At 41.1% G+C, this 18,131-nt stretch overlaps 2 protein-coding genes across 6 annotated transcripts in view; both read left to right on the top strand.

The window, feature by feature from the left end:
- The window catches only part of Rbm6 (RNA binding motif protein 6), a 97,533-nt gene extending 87,626 nt beyond the window's left edge, over positions 1-9,907 (top strand). For both annotated transcript variants that reach the window (XM_032910572.1, XM_032910570.1), the window contains 4 exons: positions 2,802-2,876; positions 4,708-4,805; positions 8,486-8,615; positions 9,667-9,907. In XM_032910572.1, coding sequence (XP_032766463.1) covers positions 2,802-2,876; positions 4,708-4,805; positions 8,486-8,615; positions 9,667-9,789 — 426 coding nt within the window. In that variant the 3' untranslated portion in view covers positions 9,790-9,907. The remainder of the gene's footprint in view (positions 1-2,801; positions 2,877-4,707; positions 4,806-8,485; positions 8,616-9,666) is intronic.
- Positions 9,908-13,044: 3,137 nt separating this feature from the next.
- The window catches only part of Rbm5 (RNA binding motif protein 5), a 28,848-nt gene continuing 23,761 nt past the window's right edge, over positions 13,045-18,131 (top strand). Inside the window, exons 1-4 of one of the 4 annotated variants that reach the window (XM_032910564.1) lie at positions 13,045-13,502; positions 14,452-14,522; positions 15,902-16,067; positions 17,537-17,692. In XM_032910564.1, the coding sequence (XP_032766455.1) occupies positions 14,506-14,522; positions 15,902-16,067; positions 17,537-17,692 (339 nt within the window). In that variant the 5' untranslated portion in view covers positions 13,045-13,502; positions 14,452-14,505. The other 3 variants (XM_032910565.1, XM_032910566.1, XM_032910567.1) reach the window with 3 other exon arrangements.

The following is an 18,131-nucleotide window of genomic DNA, read 5'->3' as shown; positions in this document are numbered from 1 at the left end:
AGAGCATATATGTGGAATTCAGAGGGCTGTATGGTCATGTCATCTCTCTCTCCTCCCATCTTTACATGGATTCTGTGGATCAGGTCACGCGGGCTTGCATAACAAGCCCCTTACCCACTGAGCCGTCTTGCTGGTTCACATTTTTTCTTGTTTGTTTGTTTTGTTTTATCTTGTTTTTCATTTATTCTCTCATATATTGCATCCCAACTTCAGTTTCCCCTCTCTCTGCTCCTCCCATTATCTCCCACCATATACCTCCTCTTTCTTCCAGATCTACCCTCCACCTTTTCACCTCCCCTCAGAAAAGAGCAGGCCTTCCAGGGACATCAACCCAGTACAGCATAACGAACTAGGCATATGTTCTCATAATGCTGTAAGAGGCAACCGAGTAGGAGGAAAAGGGTCAGAGACAGCCTCCAGTCCTCCCACTCTTCTGATTTTTAGTTCATAAATTGCTGTGAATTAAGAGGTTTTGCCTACCTTAGAGAACAGAGCAGTTAAGAGTACTTTCTCGGGGTTGGGGATTTAGCTCAGTGGTAGAGCACTTGCCTAGCAAGCGCAAGGCCCTGGGTTCGGTCCCCAGCTCCGAAAAAAAGAAAAAAAAAAAAAGTACTTTCTCCTCTTTCAGAGGACCTGAGTTCAATTACCAGTACCTACATGGTGACCACACAAGACTATTAAGTCTAGTTCCAATGCCCTCTTCTAGCCTCCTCTCTCTTTTGGACTCTCTAAGTACTATATGCACATGGTGTACATATATACATATAGGCAAAACATTCATACGTATCATTAATTTTTAAAAAACTTTACCTGTTCCCATTTTAGAACTTCAGTATTCAGACCCAACTGAAGCAACATGGCTATCAAACCAGATACACAAGATGTGTAGGGAGAAAAGGATAGATAACTTGCCATTAACTAACAGCTGAGACTCAGATAAGCTCCCAGTCTTCTAAAATACTTGTTAGTGTCACCTGGTTCTGTCCAGCTATAACGTGTTGTCACTCTATAAGTATGCCAGGATTCTGTCTCTTCTCGCAGTGGTTGTTGCTTTAAGTTATGAACACAGCTATTTGGGGGCATTATTTGACATATGTTGATTCTCCCCTGTAGTCTTACCAGCAAGCCGAATTATAAAGAAATAAGTAAACCCAGGCTGGAGAGATGGCTCAGCGGTTAAGAGCTCCTACTGCTCTTCCAGAGGTCCTGAGTTCAATTCCCAACAACCACATGGTGCCTCACAACCATCTGTAATGAGATCTGATGCCCTTTTCTGGTGTGTCTGAAGACAGCTAGCTACACTGTTCTTGTATACATAAAATAAATAAATATTTTTTTAAAAAAAGAAATAAGTAAACCTCTAGATGGGCTCATGTTCTTAGTATAATTTCTTTCATATTTCTTAGCAGATGTTACAACATAAGGTTTAAAGAGACTAGTTTGAATTTCTCAATACAGAACTAAAAATCTTTCTTTGCCAAAACTTGAGAAACCCCATTTTTTTTCGTGAATACATTGTTTGTCCGGCTACCACTTTGGAGGTTTTGTGAAACTTCTAGGAATCTGGGAAATTCCTGCTAATGATCCTTGGAATAGACTCATACGTGTCTATGATCTGTTGGAATTGCCGGGCTATACAGGAACTATTTTGGACTCCTGGTGTTTCATATTTCTTTGGGACTGTGAAAGAGTGTCTAGGGATTGGGGATGATGGATGGGTAAGTGGTAGGCAGAGTGCAGCTTGTGAATTTTTCTTCTTTGGCTTGCCCAGACCCCTTTCCTATTATTTTTACCTTAAATCAGAAGATAAACTGTGGGCTGGACAGATTGTGGTTGTCTTAGTGTTCTGTTGCGGTAAAGAGACACCATAACCAAAGCAACTCTTTTATTTATTTATTTATTTATTTTGGTTAGCTAGACATCGTGTGACACAATTTTCTTTTAAATAATACTTTATGTATATGAATACACTGTCAATGTCTTCAGACACACCAAAAGAGGGCATTGGGTCCCATTACAGATGGTTATGAGCCACCATGTGGTTGCTGGTATTGAACTCAGGACCTCTGGAAGAGTAGCCAGTTCTCTTAGGTGCTGAACCATCTCTCCAGCCCAATGGCAACTCTTAAAAAGGAAAATATTTATTGGAGCTGGCTTACAATTTCAGAGGTTTAGTTCATAATCATCATGGACGGAAGCATGGCAGCATTCAGGCAGACATGCTGCTAGAGAGGTAGCTAGAGTTCTGCATCTGGATTGTAGGCAGCAGGAAGAGAGTGAAAATACCAGGCTTAAGCTATTGAAACCCCAAAACCCAACCCAAGTGACATATTTCCTCCAACAAGGCCACACCTCCTAATCGTTGTCAAGTAACACCACTTCCTAATGACCATACATTTAAATATATAAGCTATGGGGGAGTCATAAGAGTACTAGAGCCTCTTGTAGATGTCCCCACGTTTCCTACCAGCACCCACATGGAGGATCAAAAACATCTGGAACTTCAATCCTGGATGGTTCATACTCATACAATTAAAAAGAGAGAAATTAGAGTGAAATTCTCTTATATGATTTACCATGTAATTAATTTTTGTGTCAATTATTATTTAGCTTCCTTATTGATGAAACTAAGGCAGAGCTAGTTAGGGGTTGCTTGTTGTAGGGTATGTTAATCATTTAAGAGACTCGGTCAGAACAAAAGTTACAGCCCTACGTGTTTGGGGAAGGCCTAGAAGCATTTCTAGGCAGGTTTTGTTGTTGTTTTCCTAGACCTATACTCACAAATTTTCTTGTATTCTCAGCAAAACCTGGAAATTCATCGGAAAATAAAACAATCAGAGCAAGAGCTAGCCTATCTGGAGAGGAGAGAACGGGAGGTAAGCTGGGTGAACAGTTACTCACTTTGCTCCAGATCTTTCTGCTCCATGGTATATACTTTGTACATTGTGCTGATTCCCATTTACAGAAACACAGAGAAGAAAAGGGGTCCCTAACCATGATATATGGTGGGGAGGGACTGAGTAAAGAGTAGGAAGGTGAAACTTCAGTCCAAGTATAATGTGTGAGAGGATAATTAATTATCTAAAAGTAAATAAGGTAAAACCACAATGTAAACTAAAAAAACGTATGATATATATGTTCGTCAGAACTCTGATTCTGTATTTAAAATGAAATGTTTATGGTTTATAAATTATACCTTAGTAGATTATTGAGTTTTTTTAAAGATTGTTCTCTGTTTAGTTTCTTTTTTTTAAATATAGTTCTAAAGAATTATTTATTTATTATATGTATATGAGTTCTCTAACTACATGTATACTTGCATGCCACAAGAGGGCATCAGATCCCAGTGTGGGTGATTGTGATCTGCCATGTGGGTGCTGGGAATTGTACTCAGGACCTGGAAAAGCAGACAGTGCTCTTCACCTGAGTCATCTTTCCAGCCCCCTATTTAGTTTTTAAATACTTGAGAAAGTGAAGGATTGTTAGGTAGGGCTACTGAAAATAACATCTTTCACTATTTTAAAAGCTAAGTTGGAAGTAGCTTAGTGTAAAACCAAATGGACTAGCCATCCAACCTGCACCTAGGCAGATTCACCGCTCCAGTTGCAGAGTTCACTACTAGCCCACTGCTAACCTCAGGCATGTCTCTGTCTGTCTGTCTGTCTGTCTGTCTCTCTCTCTCGTGTGTGTGTTATTTTGGTCTTACCTTTTTTTGGGGGGTGGGGTGTCTTTTGAGGCAGGATTTCTCTGTGCAACAATCTTGGCTGTCCTAGAACTAGCTTTATAAACCAGGCTGTGCTATAATTCACAGAGATCCTCCTGCCCATGCCTCCCAAATGCTGGGGTTAAAGTCTTGCTTCACCACATCCAGCACCTTAGACAAATCCTATGTGATAAGAATATATTTACAGGGCTAGAGAGATAACTCCATGGGTAAGAGAACTCAGTGCTATTACAGAGGTCCTAAGTTCAGTCCCCAGGATCTGTAACTCCAACCTCAGGGGGACCTAAACCTCTGCCTTCCCCAGGCACTTTTACTCACAAACATATACCCAAACACAAACACACATGTAATTAAAAATAAATAAATTACTGTGGGTGAGTCATACCTTTAATCTGAGCAGTAGGGAGAACAGAGGCAGGACTTCTCTGAGTTCAAAGCCTGGTCTACATAGAGTTGGTTCTAGGCTAACCAGGGCTACAGTGAGACCCTGTCTCAGTTTTTCTTTTTCTTTTTCTCTTCTCAAGACAGGGTCTTATTATGTAGCCTGGGGTGTCCTGGAACATACTATGTAGACCAGGCTGGCCTTGAACCCAGAGAAATTAGTCTTCTCTGCCTCTGCAGTGCTGAGATTAAAGGTGTGCATCACTAGCATTCAATTTTTTAATTTAACTTTAAAAAAAATACCTGGGAATGGTGGCCTTCACCTCTACGTCCAGTGCTTTGAGGCTAAGGCAAGAAAAATTCCATAAGATCAAGGTCAACCTAAGCTACAAGGCAAGATTCTGGCTCAGGCAAAACAAAATAATAATAAAGCCTGTGCATAGGTAGCTTTTGGAAGGCTGAAATGCAAGGATCACATGATCTCTGCCTGTGAACACAACAAGATTCTATCTTCCTAACCTCAACCCCTCCCCCCAAGTTAGCACTTCCCCTCCCAATGCTCATAAGTAGAAGTCTCAGATCTGCTCTTCTGTTCCCCACAGGGAAGGTTTAAAGAAAAAGGAAATGACCGAAGGGAAAAACTACAGTCTTTTGATTCTCCAGAAAGGAAACGGATTAAATACTCCAGGGAAACAGACAGGTAAGGACATTCTTCATCCAGCCACTTCCTACAGACCTAATAATAGAACTGTCTTGTGCAAATGATTTGCTACTTTGTCTGAGAGGGATGAAGTTACTAGAAGCTAGTTTTGTCTGAACTCCCGTAAGACCACCATGGCTATTTGACCACTTTTTTTTTTATTTATTTATTTATATGTGAGTACAGTGTAGCTGTCTTCAGACACACCAGAAGAGGGAAGGCATCAGATCTCATTGCAGATGGTTGTGAGCCACCATGTGGTTGCTGAGATTTGAACTCAGGACCTCTGGAAGAGCAGTCAGTGCTCTTAACCACTGAGCCATCTCTCCAGCCCTATTTGACCACTTTTTTTTTTTTTTTTTCCTGGAGCTGAGGACCGAACCCAGGGCCATGTGCTTGCTAGGCAAGCACTCTACCGCTGAGCTAAATCCCCAACCCCTTTGACCACTTTTTTACATGAATATATGCATGTTTTCTAGGAAGACTGGCTGGCTGCATTGCTTCTGCTACTGAAACCAGGGCTGCAGTGGCTATCTATATCAATAATACTATTTCTCTATGGAATCTCCATTCTCCAATTGCATACTAACTGATTGATTGGCTGCTGCTGGAGATATGACTTTTTATCTTCCTCTACTTGTTTCCAGTCAAGCACTTTCCAATCTCAGAACAAGTCTGAGATCCATCAAGTCTGCTGGTAATCAGTGACGTATTGCCTCTGTACTAAGTACAAGGAACATTCAAGTAGACAAGGCATACATTATCCTTGGTTCTGTGTACACAGACTAGAGAAGGCTTAAGTGATAGTGTGGCTCACAGGAAAATCAGAAAGGAAGGGAACAGCAGAAGGTTTCAATTAGAAGAAACTATGTACAACAGGATTTATTTGGGTTTTTTTTGTTGTTTTTTTTTTTCAAGACAGGTTTCTTTGTATAACTTTGGCTGTCCTAGGACTCACTCTGTAGTCCAGGCTGGCCTCAAAATCTGCTTGTTTCAAGATCTGCTTGTCTCTGCTGATCAAGCACTGATATTAAAGGCACATGCCACCACCATGCTTTTTTTTTTTTTTTTAAAGAATATGGTGCATTTGACAAGTGATCTGACAGAGCTAAACAGTTGGAGTGTGTTGTTGAGTGGCAGAAAATTCAGCTGCCCAACAGATTAGAGGCCATTTCACTTTAAACACATTTTTAAAGTGGCAGGAAATCAGTTAAAGTGGGATATTAATCTATTTTAAGAATTACTATGCATACAGAAGATAGACTTAAACAGAGACTAATGATGATGCTTACATTGTGGGTCTATTGAGAGATGATTGCTAAAGGCAGGCTATGATTGGATTAAAGAAAAATGTCAAGTCCACCTTGCTTTGTGAGTAGTGGGATTGAAGAGTCACTGATAATTGTTGAGATCCTATTGGCTGTTTATAACAAGAAAGGGTATTTGAGGCCTTGAAAGGAAAGTAGGAAAAATACTGACAAAAAAGGTTCCTAAGCAGAAGGGAAGGAGGCAGACAGGACGGCTTCAAACCAGAAGAAAACAGCCTGCCCCCCCACCCACCCCTTTCCCAAGTATCTGAGTTAAAGGCAAATGTTACCATGCCTGCTTCCGCTTCCTCTTCAGGAATATTCCAGATATTTTCTAAGGTCTTGCTCATTGTACTCTTTGATTCTAACTCCTCTGCTTTTTGTTTGGTGTCTCTAGGGTACTCAGGGCCTTAGCCAACCCAATAACCTCAACTATTTCTTCTCTGGTTCCTCATGCCTTTAATCTCGGCACTGTAAATGCACAAGTAAAAGGATCTTTGAGTTTAAGATTAGCCTGGTCTACATAGTAAATTCCAGGCCAGCCAAGTCTTAGTAAGACCCTATGCCAGAAAATAAAACAAAACTGTTTCCAGTTATATCTTGGTTATTTCTTTTTGTGCTCATCTGAGGCTCCACATTGCACCCAGTTTAATAAACCTTCAGATTCACTTCCTTCATAGCCTTCTGTTTACCCTGTCTTACTGAGTCTGTCTTCTTTATACTATAAAGTATATAAGTAGAATGGAAGTTTATTAAGATAATTTTTAAGACATGTATTTGAGAGTTAAAAAGATGGCTTAATGGTTGCCAGTACTTATTGCTTTTGTAGAGGATTCAGATTAATTTTCCAGTACCCACTTGTCCTCGCAACTGTCCATAACCCCACTTCAGGGAATCTGCCGCCTCCTCCTCACCTGCAGGGCATCAGGCACACACAGGTACATAAACATGCAGCTAACACATTCACACACATATGATAAATCTACAGAGATATGTATTCATTTATACATATTATAAAATGTGTGGTAAGGAGGTTGTCTGTGTGTACACCATGCAGAAGCCCATGGATGCCAGAAGACCGAGTGTTGAATTCCCTGAAACAGAGAGTTAAAAGGACTTGTGAGCCAAACACTTGTGGGTGCTGGAAACTGAATCTGGGTCAAGTGTTCTTATGTGCTGGGTATCTCTCCTGACCCTATTGAAGATTTTTAATATATTTTTTTAGCAAAGGGTTTAAGAGACAGAGGGGTGTTCAGATAAGAGGCAGCTTTAAAAGGGGATGGTTGTTTCTCCTGTTCTTCAATCCGTTTTCTATTACCAGAAATGTTTTGGTTTTTTTTTTTTTTTTTTTTTTTTTTTTTTGGTTCTTTTTTTTTTGAGCTGGGGATCGAACCCAGGGCCTTGCGCCTTCCCTAGGCAAGCGCCTACCACTGAGCTAAATCCCCAACCCCAGAAATGTTTTGAATACAGAAACTTGACCTTTGTAATCTTGGGGATAGACTAACACAGAGTACTTGCCTAGCATGCCTGAGCCCCTAGATTCGATCTCTAGTACCACAACAAGCAAACAGTTTCTTATTATTTTATGTACATTGATGTTTTGCCTACATGTATGTCTGTACCACACACATGGAGTGCCCATGAAGGCCAGAAGAAGATGAAAAGATCTGTCCTTTTTGTGAACTGAGAGTATAGAGGGCTTACCTAACATACCCTTGGTTTGAATCCCAGGATAGCAAAGAAACAAAACACTACTACCTATTTTGTACATATACATGTTACCTAGAAGGGGTGCCTAAAGTATCAAGTGTGATGTGATGTTCAAGGCCTCTCTCTCCTTTTTTTTTTTTTTTAAGCAATCTGACCTCAAAAAGGCATATCTTTATCAGTTTCTGCTACTCCTCTACTCGACAAATCACCCTACTTGGCTGCTACACATTTCCTAGTTCATAAGCCCCTCATTTGCCCAGATCCAGTTCAGTTGTGTCTTCTTGCTTAAAACCTTTCACTCTTGAAACTGTTCAAATTTGTGTTCCCTTCATTGTATTTCCATGGTACACATCCATGATTGATGTCCTTGGTGTCCTATCAGCATCTACTGACAAAATCTTCATGTTCTTCATGTTCTTTCCCATGATCAAGGCCCAATCTTAGTCACCTCTACACCCTCAGGACAAGCCTAGCTACATGGATATCGGGTTGTGCTTAATACAGTTATTAGGAAACAGATCTCAGAAAGAGATTAGCAGCTCACCTTGAAAATGGTGTTAGAGGGGGTTGGGGATTTAGCTCAGTGGTAGAACGCTTGGGTTCGGTCCCAGCTCCGGGAAAAAAAAAAAAATGGTGTTAGAAGTGTATCTGTTTCTCTTACAGTGATCGAAACCCTGTTGATAAAGAAGACACTGACACTAGTAGCAAAGGAGGCTGCGCCCAGCAGGCCACTGGCTGGAGGAAAGGGGCAGGCCTGGGATATAGCCATCCTGGATTGGGTTCATCAGAGGAGGTAAGATGAATTCTGTCTTCCTAGGAGTTATATGAACCTTGAATATACTTAACTTTTTCTGTCTTGCCTCAGAGCACATACCCAAAATAGAAATCAGAGGACAGTTTCTTGAACTCAGTACTCTTTCTACCTTGTAAGAATCAAACTCAGGTCATCCAGTTTAATGGCAAGTACCCTTATCCACTAAGCCAACTCACCAGTCCCTCCCGCCCAGATCCTGTGTTATAACATGTTGTGCTGGGCCCGTGATGATTTCCCTAACAGAAGAAGGCAGGGAAGTTAAATAGAGTTCTTCATACTCTTATATAAGGAACAAGCAGTGAGGGCAGTGTAGGAGCCAAGTCCTTGGAGACTAAAGGTTCATTTTGATTAAAAAACCAGTCAGGAAAGCTGGACTGTGACTTGGAGGAGGTAGGACACTCACTTCTCAGTCTGAGGCTCTAGTACTGATACCAAAAAAGGGGGTGCGGGGTCGGGGCTTTGAGGGAATACAGGGACTAAAAGAGCCAGGGAACCAGTAATCAAAGATTAGAGACCCTGTCTATGAGAGGGATTGTCAGCACAGATCTTTGATAGATAAGATATAGGGACCATGGGGGCTGGAGAGATAGCTCAGCGGTTAAGAGCACCGACTGCTCTTCCAGAGGTCATGAGTTCAATTCCCAGCAACCACATGGTGGCTCACAACCATCTGTAAAGAGATTTGATGCCCTCTTCTGGTGTATCTGAAGACAGCTACAGTGTACTTATAAATAATAAATAAATAAATCTTTAAAAAAAAAAAAAAAAAGATACAGGGACCATGAAATTAGTCTTGGTTCCCTGGAAGGATATAGCTCCTCTTATTTTCAGGGAGAACCCATAGAAAAGGTGATCAAAGGAAATATTGCCCTTTCGGGTAGAGTTGGGCCTCTGCAATTGCTGACCTTCAAAGGCTTACCCATTTCATTTCTGTTAAAACTCATGCGTCTAATATTGAAACCTTTATTTTGAAATCACAGCATTGTGATCTTCCTTATTCAAAGCTCTCACTTGACTCTTTGTTCTGCAGATTGAAGGGCGGATGAGAGGGTCTGGGGGTGCCCCAGGAAGAACCAGCAAGAGACAGTCTAATGAGACTTACAGAGATGCTGTTCGAAGAGTTATGTTTGCTCGATACAAAGAACTCGATTAAGAGTGGAAACACCCCACAGGATACAATTTCCTCTTTGTTTTGTTTGTCCATCTCTCCTTTTGTTTTGTTACTGTTCTTGCTGCTAGAACTTTTTTAAATAAACTTTTTTCAATGTGAATAAATTTTGTTAACATTTTTTTTTTCCCACAATGGATAGAGAATAGAGCTTGATGTTATGAAGAAAAAAATGGTTTGGCATTTAAGAGCACTGACTGCTCTTCCAAAGGTCCTGAGTTCAAATTCCATCTACCATATGGTGGCTCACAACCATCTGTAATGGGATCTGATGCCCTTTTCTGGTGTGTCTGGAGAAAGCAAAAGTGTACTCATATATAAATAAATCCTTAAAATCAAAACAAAACAAAAGAAAAAATGCTGCCATAGAAAATGTGGGCATATCTGATTAATGCTGAAATGGTCAACTAGTGCTACAGTAAGCAGGGAACAGTGCTGATCTGTTAGAGTACGGGAGTAACATACTTAATGATCCTGATCTCATCAGTGAGAAAAGCCTCTGTAGTTTTAGTAACTGCTGAGGTATAACACATTTCCATATGTAGGTTTACCAATTAAACATTTAGAAGCTCTTTGACCACCCCAAGGCTGTAGGGCAAAACAGTGTCCTACAACTGTCTTCAAAGGAAAAACATCTTTCACTTCATTTTTTGGAGCAGTAGTTCCAATACTGGGACAAAGCAGTTTCATTTTTTATTTTTTGCCAGGTAATCAGAGAAGTCATTGGTTTGTTGGTTGCTTGGTTGCGTGCTTGGTTTTAACAGACACATGAAGGTTATTTCACTGGATCAGGGGATCTTTTGAAAGAATTTTACTCTGTAACTCAGCCTAGCCCCAAGTTCTTCATCTTCCTTCTATCTCCTCTTTTCTGGGAGCTGAGATTACAGGCATTTACCAAATTCCCTGACTACTTTTATTTTGTTTTAATATTCATCTTATGTATATTTGTGTTGTGGGGGAACCATACTTGAACCAGTGTATGTAGAAGTCAGAGGACAACTTGTAGTCAGATTAGAAACCCAGATTATCAAACCAGATGGTCATGGCACATGGTTTTAACCCAGTACTCAGGAAGCAGAAGCAGGCAGATCTCTGAGTTTGAGGCCAGTCAACAGAATGAGTTCTGGGATAGCCATGAATATATAGAAATCCTCTTTTGGGGAAAAATAAAAAGGAAGAAAAGTCTCAGATTATCAAGATTGGTGACAAGTACTTTTTAACCAAATGAACCATTTCACTGGTCCAAACTTTTTTCTTTCTGATTAGTAAGATTTACTACTTTTATTTGTCTCTGTGTGTAGGTGGATGCATTTAGGGCCAGAAGAAGATGTGGGATCCTTGGAGCTGGTGTTAAAGGCTTGTGCTCCCTGATAATGAGTGCTGGAAACCAAATTAGGATTCTCTGCTAGAACAGCAAGCACTCTAAACTGCTAAGCCATCTCTAGCTCTCTGAACCAACTTTTAAATTTTTTAAAATGGAAGACAAAAAGACTATTTTATTAAAACTTTGTTCAACAATACATTTGCTTATTTTATTTGTGTTGCTTAATTTAAAACAAAACAATTTCCATTGTCTTTGGTACATCAACTACCAGATAGCCTGGGGGATATAATTGTTCTGCTCATCACAATGACTCAAACCAGAGACACAGACTATTGAGAGGATGGCATTCATCCCTGGATGGAATCTGTCTCCGGTTAGGAGAGTAGCTTTTGAGTTTAAATTGAATTGGCAGCTGAGCATGGTGGCTTACTTTTAATCCCAGCAACCAGTGAGCTCTGAATGTCACCCTGGCTTTCCTGGAACTCACTTTGTAGACCAGGCTGGTCTTGAACTCAGAGATCCATCTGCCTTGGGATTAAAGGCATGGGTCATCACACCCAGCTACAAGAGCTTTCTACGATCTGCAGACAAATGTATGTTTTTGGAAGTTAAATGTGTTACATATATACTTGACCAGAATTGGGCATATATCTTTACATGTATACAATACATAAAGTAAGAATACAAAGATATGAGAGAAAGATGTTGGGTATGTGTTCTTGAAAGAAACAGTCATGTTTTCAGGCATTTCCAGCCAGTTTCAGTCACCCTAATTCCAGCACACCTTTAATCCCATGACACATTCCTTCCTAATCCCAGCTTGCCTGAGGTGAAGGCTAGAGGATAAGCAACAGTCCCACATTAAGATGTTGGTCTGGTCTACATTGTGAGCTCCAGGCTAGCCAGTACTATAGAGACCCCTTTTAAAGAAAATAAAAGGGAGGGGAGGGAAGGAAAATAAAAACAAAATGTGAAAAGAACAGCTCCCTAATTATTACATATGCAGAGGGCAAGTTATGGTAACTGGATAAGAATATCTCCACAAAGAAAACAGTGAAAAAATAAACCCCTAGGATTTTTTATGTTTTGCTGGATTTTTTTTTAATGGATGAAGGGCTGGTGATTTGGCTTGAATTTGGGTTTTACATTTAATTTTTGGTATATGTGAAAACACACGTCCATGTTTCCCACATCAGACTACTCTCATGAGTGGTTCTCTCCATCATCTGGACTGCAGGGATGGAATTCAGGTTCTTAGGCTTGACAGTAAGCCTTACCTGATGAGCCATCTCAGGGACTCGCGGCTTGGTTTTTGTTGTTTTGTTCTGCTTGTGGCAGGGTCTCACAACAAAATATCCCTATTGTTCTGGAGTTCACATTCTAGCTGCTGTCATGGCTTCTGAAAACAACCTAGTTCAGTTTCCAGTTTACCAAATTATTAGCTCTGTATGTTTGTAAAACTAGACATTAATGACTTGCCCTAGGAGAGAGAATAAAGTTGTCCAAAATGGCTTCAAAACCATGGCAATCCTTCTGCTTCGTTATCTGGAATGCAGGTGTACATCCCCATGGTGATTTAAAGGATATTTGTGAAGACCCCCTACACGAAGTCTAACCTAGCCTCTGGGAAGGTAATCAGTAGTATGCCTTCTCTACAAACTGGATTATACACTTTACACTGTCAAGCGCTAGTAGAGTTCACATCCGGGTTCTCAGAGGCTGAATGGCAGCTTTGTCATGGAGCAGATGAAACACGCAAAAAAATTAACGCAGGGTCCAGTGACAGGCTGCCTGGGCGACCACATTTCCCGGCAGCCCTCGCGCAGACGGGCACTTTCGCTGATTGGATGCCTCTGGAGAGGCGGGTGGGGTGGGGGTGGGGAGAGTCGACGCGCGAGGTACTGTGGGTAGGAGAAGACGGTCGGTGGAGACGCCATTTTGTGGAGCGGCCGAACCTTGTTCGAGGTTCTGAGACGCAGAGCCGCTACTCCTGCTTTGTTCCCTCTGTGGGGGTGAGTGCGGCGGCCGTCCATTACGCCCAAGTGATTTTGCCATTGGTGCTGTCCCTTGAGTCTGCCTGTCAGCCGCCAGAGGTGACTGCTCAGCCGCGTCTTTGAAGGGACTAAAACTAAGCTAGCGTTTGAGGGCCGCGCCCCTCCTCGCCTCTGGTTCTGCCGGCTTTCATAGGTCGCCCTCTAACCCAGTCCTCGGCCCGCCTCTTTCGAGTTGTTTGTCTCTTGCTGGGACGTTGTCCCGAATCCCCTGTCCTGCGGAGCTGTGGCGATCCAGTCCTTCGGACACCCCTCGGAAGCGCCTGGCAATCTCTTAAGCCATCATCGCCCAGCGTCTGCAACTGAATCTCGCTCTGCGAAAGGTGGTTAGGAATAGTAGCTTGAGGACTGGGAACCTCCTCAGAGGTTGGGAGGGATGTATGTAATATAGGAAAGATGGACTGAATGCTGGAATGCACTGGTCTTAGCGCCGCCATCTCGGCTGCGATACCCCGCAGAGGTGGGCACGGGCACCTCCCGCGGAGGTGGGTATGGGCATCTCTGGCGAAACAAGGGAGAGCAGTAGCGGTTCGACCCCGGAGCTTGAATCACTAGATATCTCTTATTTTTTAAATCAACGAATTGTTTGTTGAGTGCGTGCTTTAAAGACCAGATTTTAGAAATGGCAGCAACTATAGTTTCTGGGCCATCACAGGCATCTAAAAGTATAGCTGTGTGATGTTTTATTACGGCCCATCGACTGGGGAAAAGCTGTTGGCCACTCGGTAGCCTGTGTCGATCAGAGCTGGTCCAAGATATAGGTGTTATTGATACACAGTTATTAAGCCGAGTTAAGGTTTGGTCTTGTCTTACTGAAATAGATTGAGATCAGGCGTTGCGTTATATATGTAAATTTCAGTCAGATCAGCATTTCAGCTTCTAAGTTCTTGTCAAAAATTTGAAATTGTTTTACGACTTCAGTGTTGAATTTTATGTTAATGAAGATACTTGGATGAATGAATGTTTTAACCATCCTCCATCTCAGTAGAGTTGATTTGGTTATGAAATTAAGGAGCTTTTTGCTTTGTAATCATAATAGAAGTATCCAAAGTGTCTAAAGCCTTCACCCTTCTTGAGTTTCTTATTGAATATATAATCTTAGTATGTTAAAGTGTCCTTCATCTTCCTGGTTCTTATCAAAATTATAGCACAACTTAGTGTTGACAGGCCTCCTTTTCCTTCCTCATTTTAGTCATTGTTAAGAATTAGTCAGTTTCTATCCCAGTTTGTAGTGATATCTGAAATTTGCAATTTTTCTCTCCCCACCCCCAGGGGGAAAAAAAAATTAAACCTTTTGAAGCAGTGTGCTAGATCTTCGGTGAGACAATGGGTTCAGACAAAAGGTGAGTTTTAATACATTCCATGTCTTTGATCTCAGCAACTTAGTAGGGACTGAAATATTTGCTTAAAATTGTTTATTCAGCTCTGTGTGGTGGTGACAGCTTACAATTTTAATCCCAGCAGAGGCAGGCAAATCTCTTGAGTTCAAGGCCAGCCAGGACTACATAGTGAAGGCCTGTCTCAAAAAAGAAAAAAAAAGGACAATAACAATAATAAATTGTTTATTTAGCAAGCAAATATTTAAATGTATATTGTGTTTCAAGTGTTCCAAACGACCACTTTCATGATTCTGTTCTCACAAACTTCAGTCCAGTAAGAGAGTTAAAAGTTATGATAAAAATTTAAAGTACTGTCTTGGACACACGAGAAGCATAGGAAAGCTTCTGGAGAAAGCATTCTCTGAGGTGAAATCCGAAGGCCAAGAATTAGGTTAAGGGAAGCAGTGTGGAGTAGGCCGTGGAAAGTTCCACCTGTGGGCAGGAGCTATTCAAAGCCTGCCTGACAAGCGGTGAGTGAGTGCCAGGCCTTGTTATTCCCTTGTGATAGATACAGTGGCTGAGAGCTGAGCAGCCTGGGCTCTGTGTTACATCAAGACAAAGGGAAAGCTAGAGAATTAGGATGGAACATATTAGGACTAGGGATATAGCTAGCTCCGCGGTCTGTGAGGCGTGAGTATCAGTCTCCAGTGGAACCAGATAAACTAAACAGAGATGAGAACTATTGGCTGTTTCAGCCACTGTGGATATGGAGATCTCTCTCTAATCATTTGACTTAGCATAGCCTCCCACATTACTACTGAGAGGCCAGTTGTTGAGTGATGAAACTCACATCCTAAAAAGACTTGTTTATGTCAGGTGATATCATGTAATCCTGTGACAGCAATCTATTGTTCAAATAACATGTGTAATTAAAATGTACCCTTTTGCTACCCATAGTAAAATATGAAATGTTTTCTGAGCCTGCTTAGGGAAATGATCCACATGTGTGTGTGTTGATGATTACTTGGTTAGAAGGTTGATTGCTCGGGGTTGGAGAGAAGACCAATATAATTTCCAACTTTGTGTCGATTGTGAGTGTGTGTGTATGTGTGTTTTCTTTTTCTTGAGACAGTTCACCACATAGACCTGGCTGGTCTAGAACTCTATATAGAGATACCCTCCTGCCTCTGCCCCCTGTAATTAAAGGCATGGATCACCACAGCTTGGCTATGTATGTTCTCTCACTAGATACCTTTGTAAACCAAACACTGGTGGTTTTAAGGAATGCATTAAACTATTTGGGTATACCTTATAAACTGATATGTGGGGTGATTTTTTTTCCTGAATGTATGAAATGATATAATTAATTGATATACTTAAATGAACATTATTTTTCCTTGCAGAGTGAGTAGAACAGAGCGTAGTGGAAGATATGGTTCCATCATAGACAGGGATGACCGTGACGAGCGTGAATCTAGAAGCAGGCGGAGGGACTCAGATTACAAAAGATCAAGTGATGATCGGAGAGGCGATAGATATGATGACTATCGAGACTATGATAGTCCGGAGGTGAGTGATAGCAATTGTCAATTATAATTAATTAAAGTTATATGGATAATATTCTTGTAAAGTAAGGAAATATGGCAACTTGAAAATCACACTGATCACTGAAGCATATTCAAGTTGAATGTAAAGTGAGCCTTTAAAAGTACCCATAGCCAAAGTAAGGCTTACCATGGATTCCTTGAGTACATGGACTTCATGAACTTCTTTGCATAGCAACCTTATAAAATAGGTTATAAGGAGGGCTGGCCCCCATTCCACCACAGTCTCACTATGTAACTGCTGTCCTGGAACTTAGTATGTAGAGCTGGACTGACTTCAGACTCTCAGATCCTCCTGTCTCTGCCTGCCCAGTTCTCCGATTAAAGGTGTGGGCCACTGTGTCATGTGATGTGTTGTTCACATTTTAGAGATGAGGTGGTAGAAGGTGGGACGTAGCTTAGGCATAGAACATTCGCGTAGCATGTGCAAGGCCATAGGTTTGGTCCTCAGTATTTGTAGGGTTTTAGCTTTGATTTAGTTTGATTTTGGTTTTTTTGTTTTGTTTTGTTTTGTTTGGGTTTTTTTGTTTGTTTGTTTTTTTGTTTTTTTGTTTTGGTTTGGTTTGGGTTTTTTGGGGTTTTTTTTTTGAGACATTTTCTCTGTGTGGCCTTGGCTGTCCTAAAAGTCCCTGTACAGACCAGGCTGACCTCAAACTCAGAGATTTGCCTGCCTCTGCCTCTTGAGTGCTAAGATTAAAGGCATGGGGTTGGGGATTTAGCTCAGCGTTATAGTACTTGCCTAGCAAGCGTAAGGCCCTGGGTTTGGTCCCCAGCTCAAAAAAAAAAAAAGATTAAAGGCATGGACCACCATCACCCAGCACTTTTTTTTTTAAATATTACAAACTCGTTCGTATCTGTGTTTGGAAATATACAGCCTATATAACTTTATACCTTTCCCCCTTTTTCTATATATATAATGTTTCTAAGATTTATTTATATTTATCAGTATTTATGTTGATGATCTGACTACATGGATGTCTGTATGAGGGTACAGATCCTCTGGAACTGGAGTTACAGCGAGTTGTGAGCTGTTTATGCAGTTGCTGGGAATTGAACCTAGGTCCCCTGGAGTAGCACTTAACTGTCGTTGAGCCATTTCTCCAGCCCTCTAATAATTGTATAACAGAACACTATTTTTGTGTTACTATTTTATAGTGAATTATTAAATCATTCTTTGCAACTAAGAGAATTCATTTTAAGACATTGCATTGAGAACGAGAGAGGCTCAGCAGCTAATATTAGCTGTTCTTGCAGAGGCTCCAGGTTTGGTTCTAGTACCCACATGTGGTTTATAACTATCTTTAATTCTAGTTCCAAGCTGTCTGGCATCCTCTTCTGGACTCTGCGGGTACCAGGCTTGCATATAGTATACATAGGATCTAGATTGATGGGTAAAGGGTGACTTTAATTATAATTTTGTTTTCTTTGGGCCAGAGAGAGCGTGAAAGAAGGAACAGTGACCGGTCTGAGGATGGCTACCATTCAGATGGTGACTATGGAGAACATGACTATAGACATGACATCAGTGACGAGAGAGAGAGCAAGACCATCATGCTCCGTGGCCTTCCTATCACCATCACCGAGAGCGATGTAAGAGAAGCCACAGGTCTAACATTCTAATAGGGACAGCAAACTTCTCATTGTCTCATGGTGTTATCTGATGTCGTTTAGTGGAATAGATTTCTTTCTTTGGTGGTGGACTGAGGGAAAGTACTATTTATGTCTAACCTTTGAATGTAATATGGAATTTCCTAAAGTTTCTGACTGTAATAAGCCTGGTTTGTTCATTAGCTATTAGATGGTATAGCTGATTCGTGTTTTTAAAGGTTTTAAAGCTGAGCATGATACATCATACCTGTAATCTTAGCACTTAAGAGGTAGAAACAAGAGATCTCCCTGAGAATCCATTGTGATCTTTATAGTAAGTTCTAGACTGGCTAGCACTACATAGTCATATCCTGCCTCAAAAAAAAAAAAAAAAAAATGTTTTTGAGGATTAGTCTTTCCCAAGCTCAGTAGTCCACTGCCA

The sequence above is a fragment of the Rattus rattus genome, chromosome 8, assembly GCF_011064425.1.
Source record: "Rattus rattus isolate New Zealand chromosome 8, Rrattus_CSIRO_v1, whole genome shotgun sequence".
NCBI classification, from domain to species: Eukaryota; Metazoa; Chordata; class Mammalia; order Rodentia; family Muridae; genus Rattus; species Rattus rattus.
The sequence above is the reverse complement of the archived record's forward strand: the minus strand, read 5'-3'. Positions and strand labels throughout refer to the sequence as shown.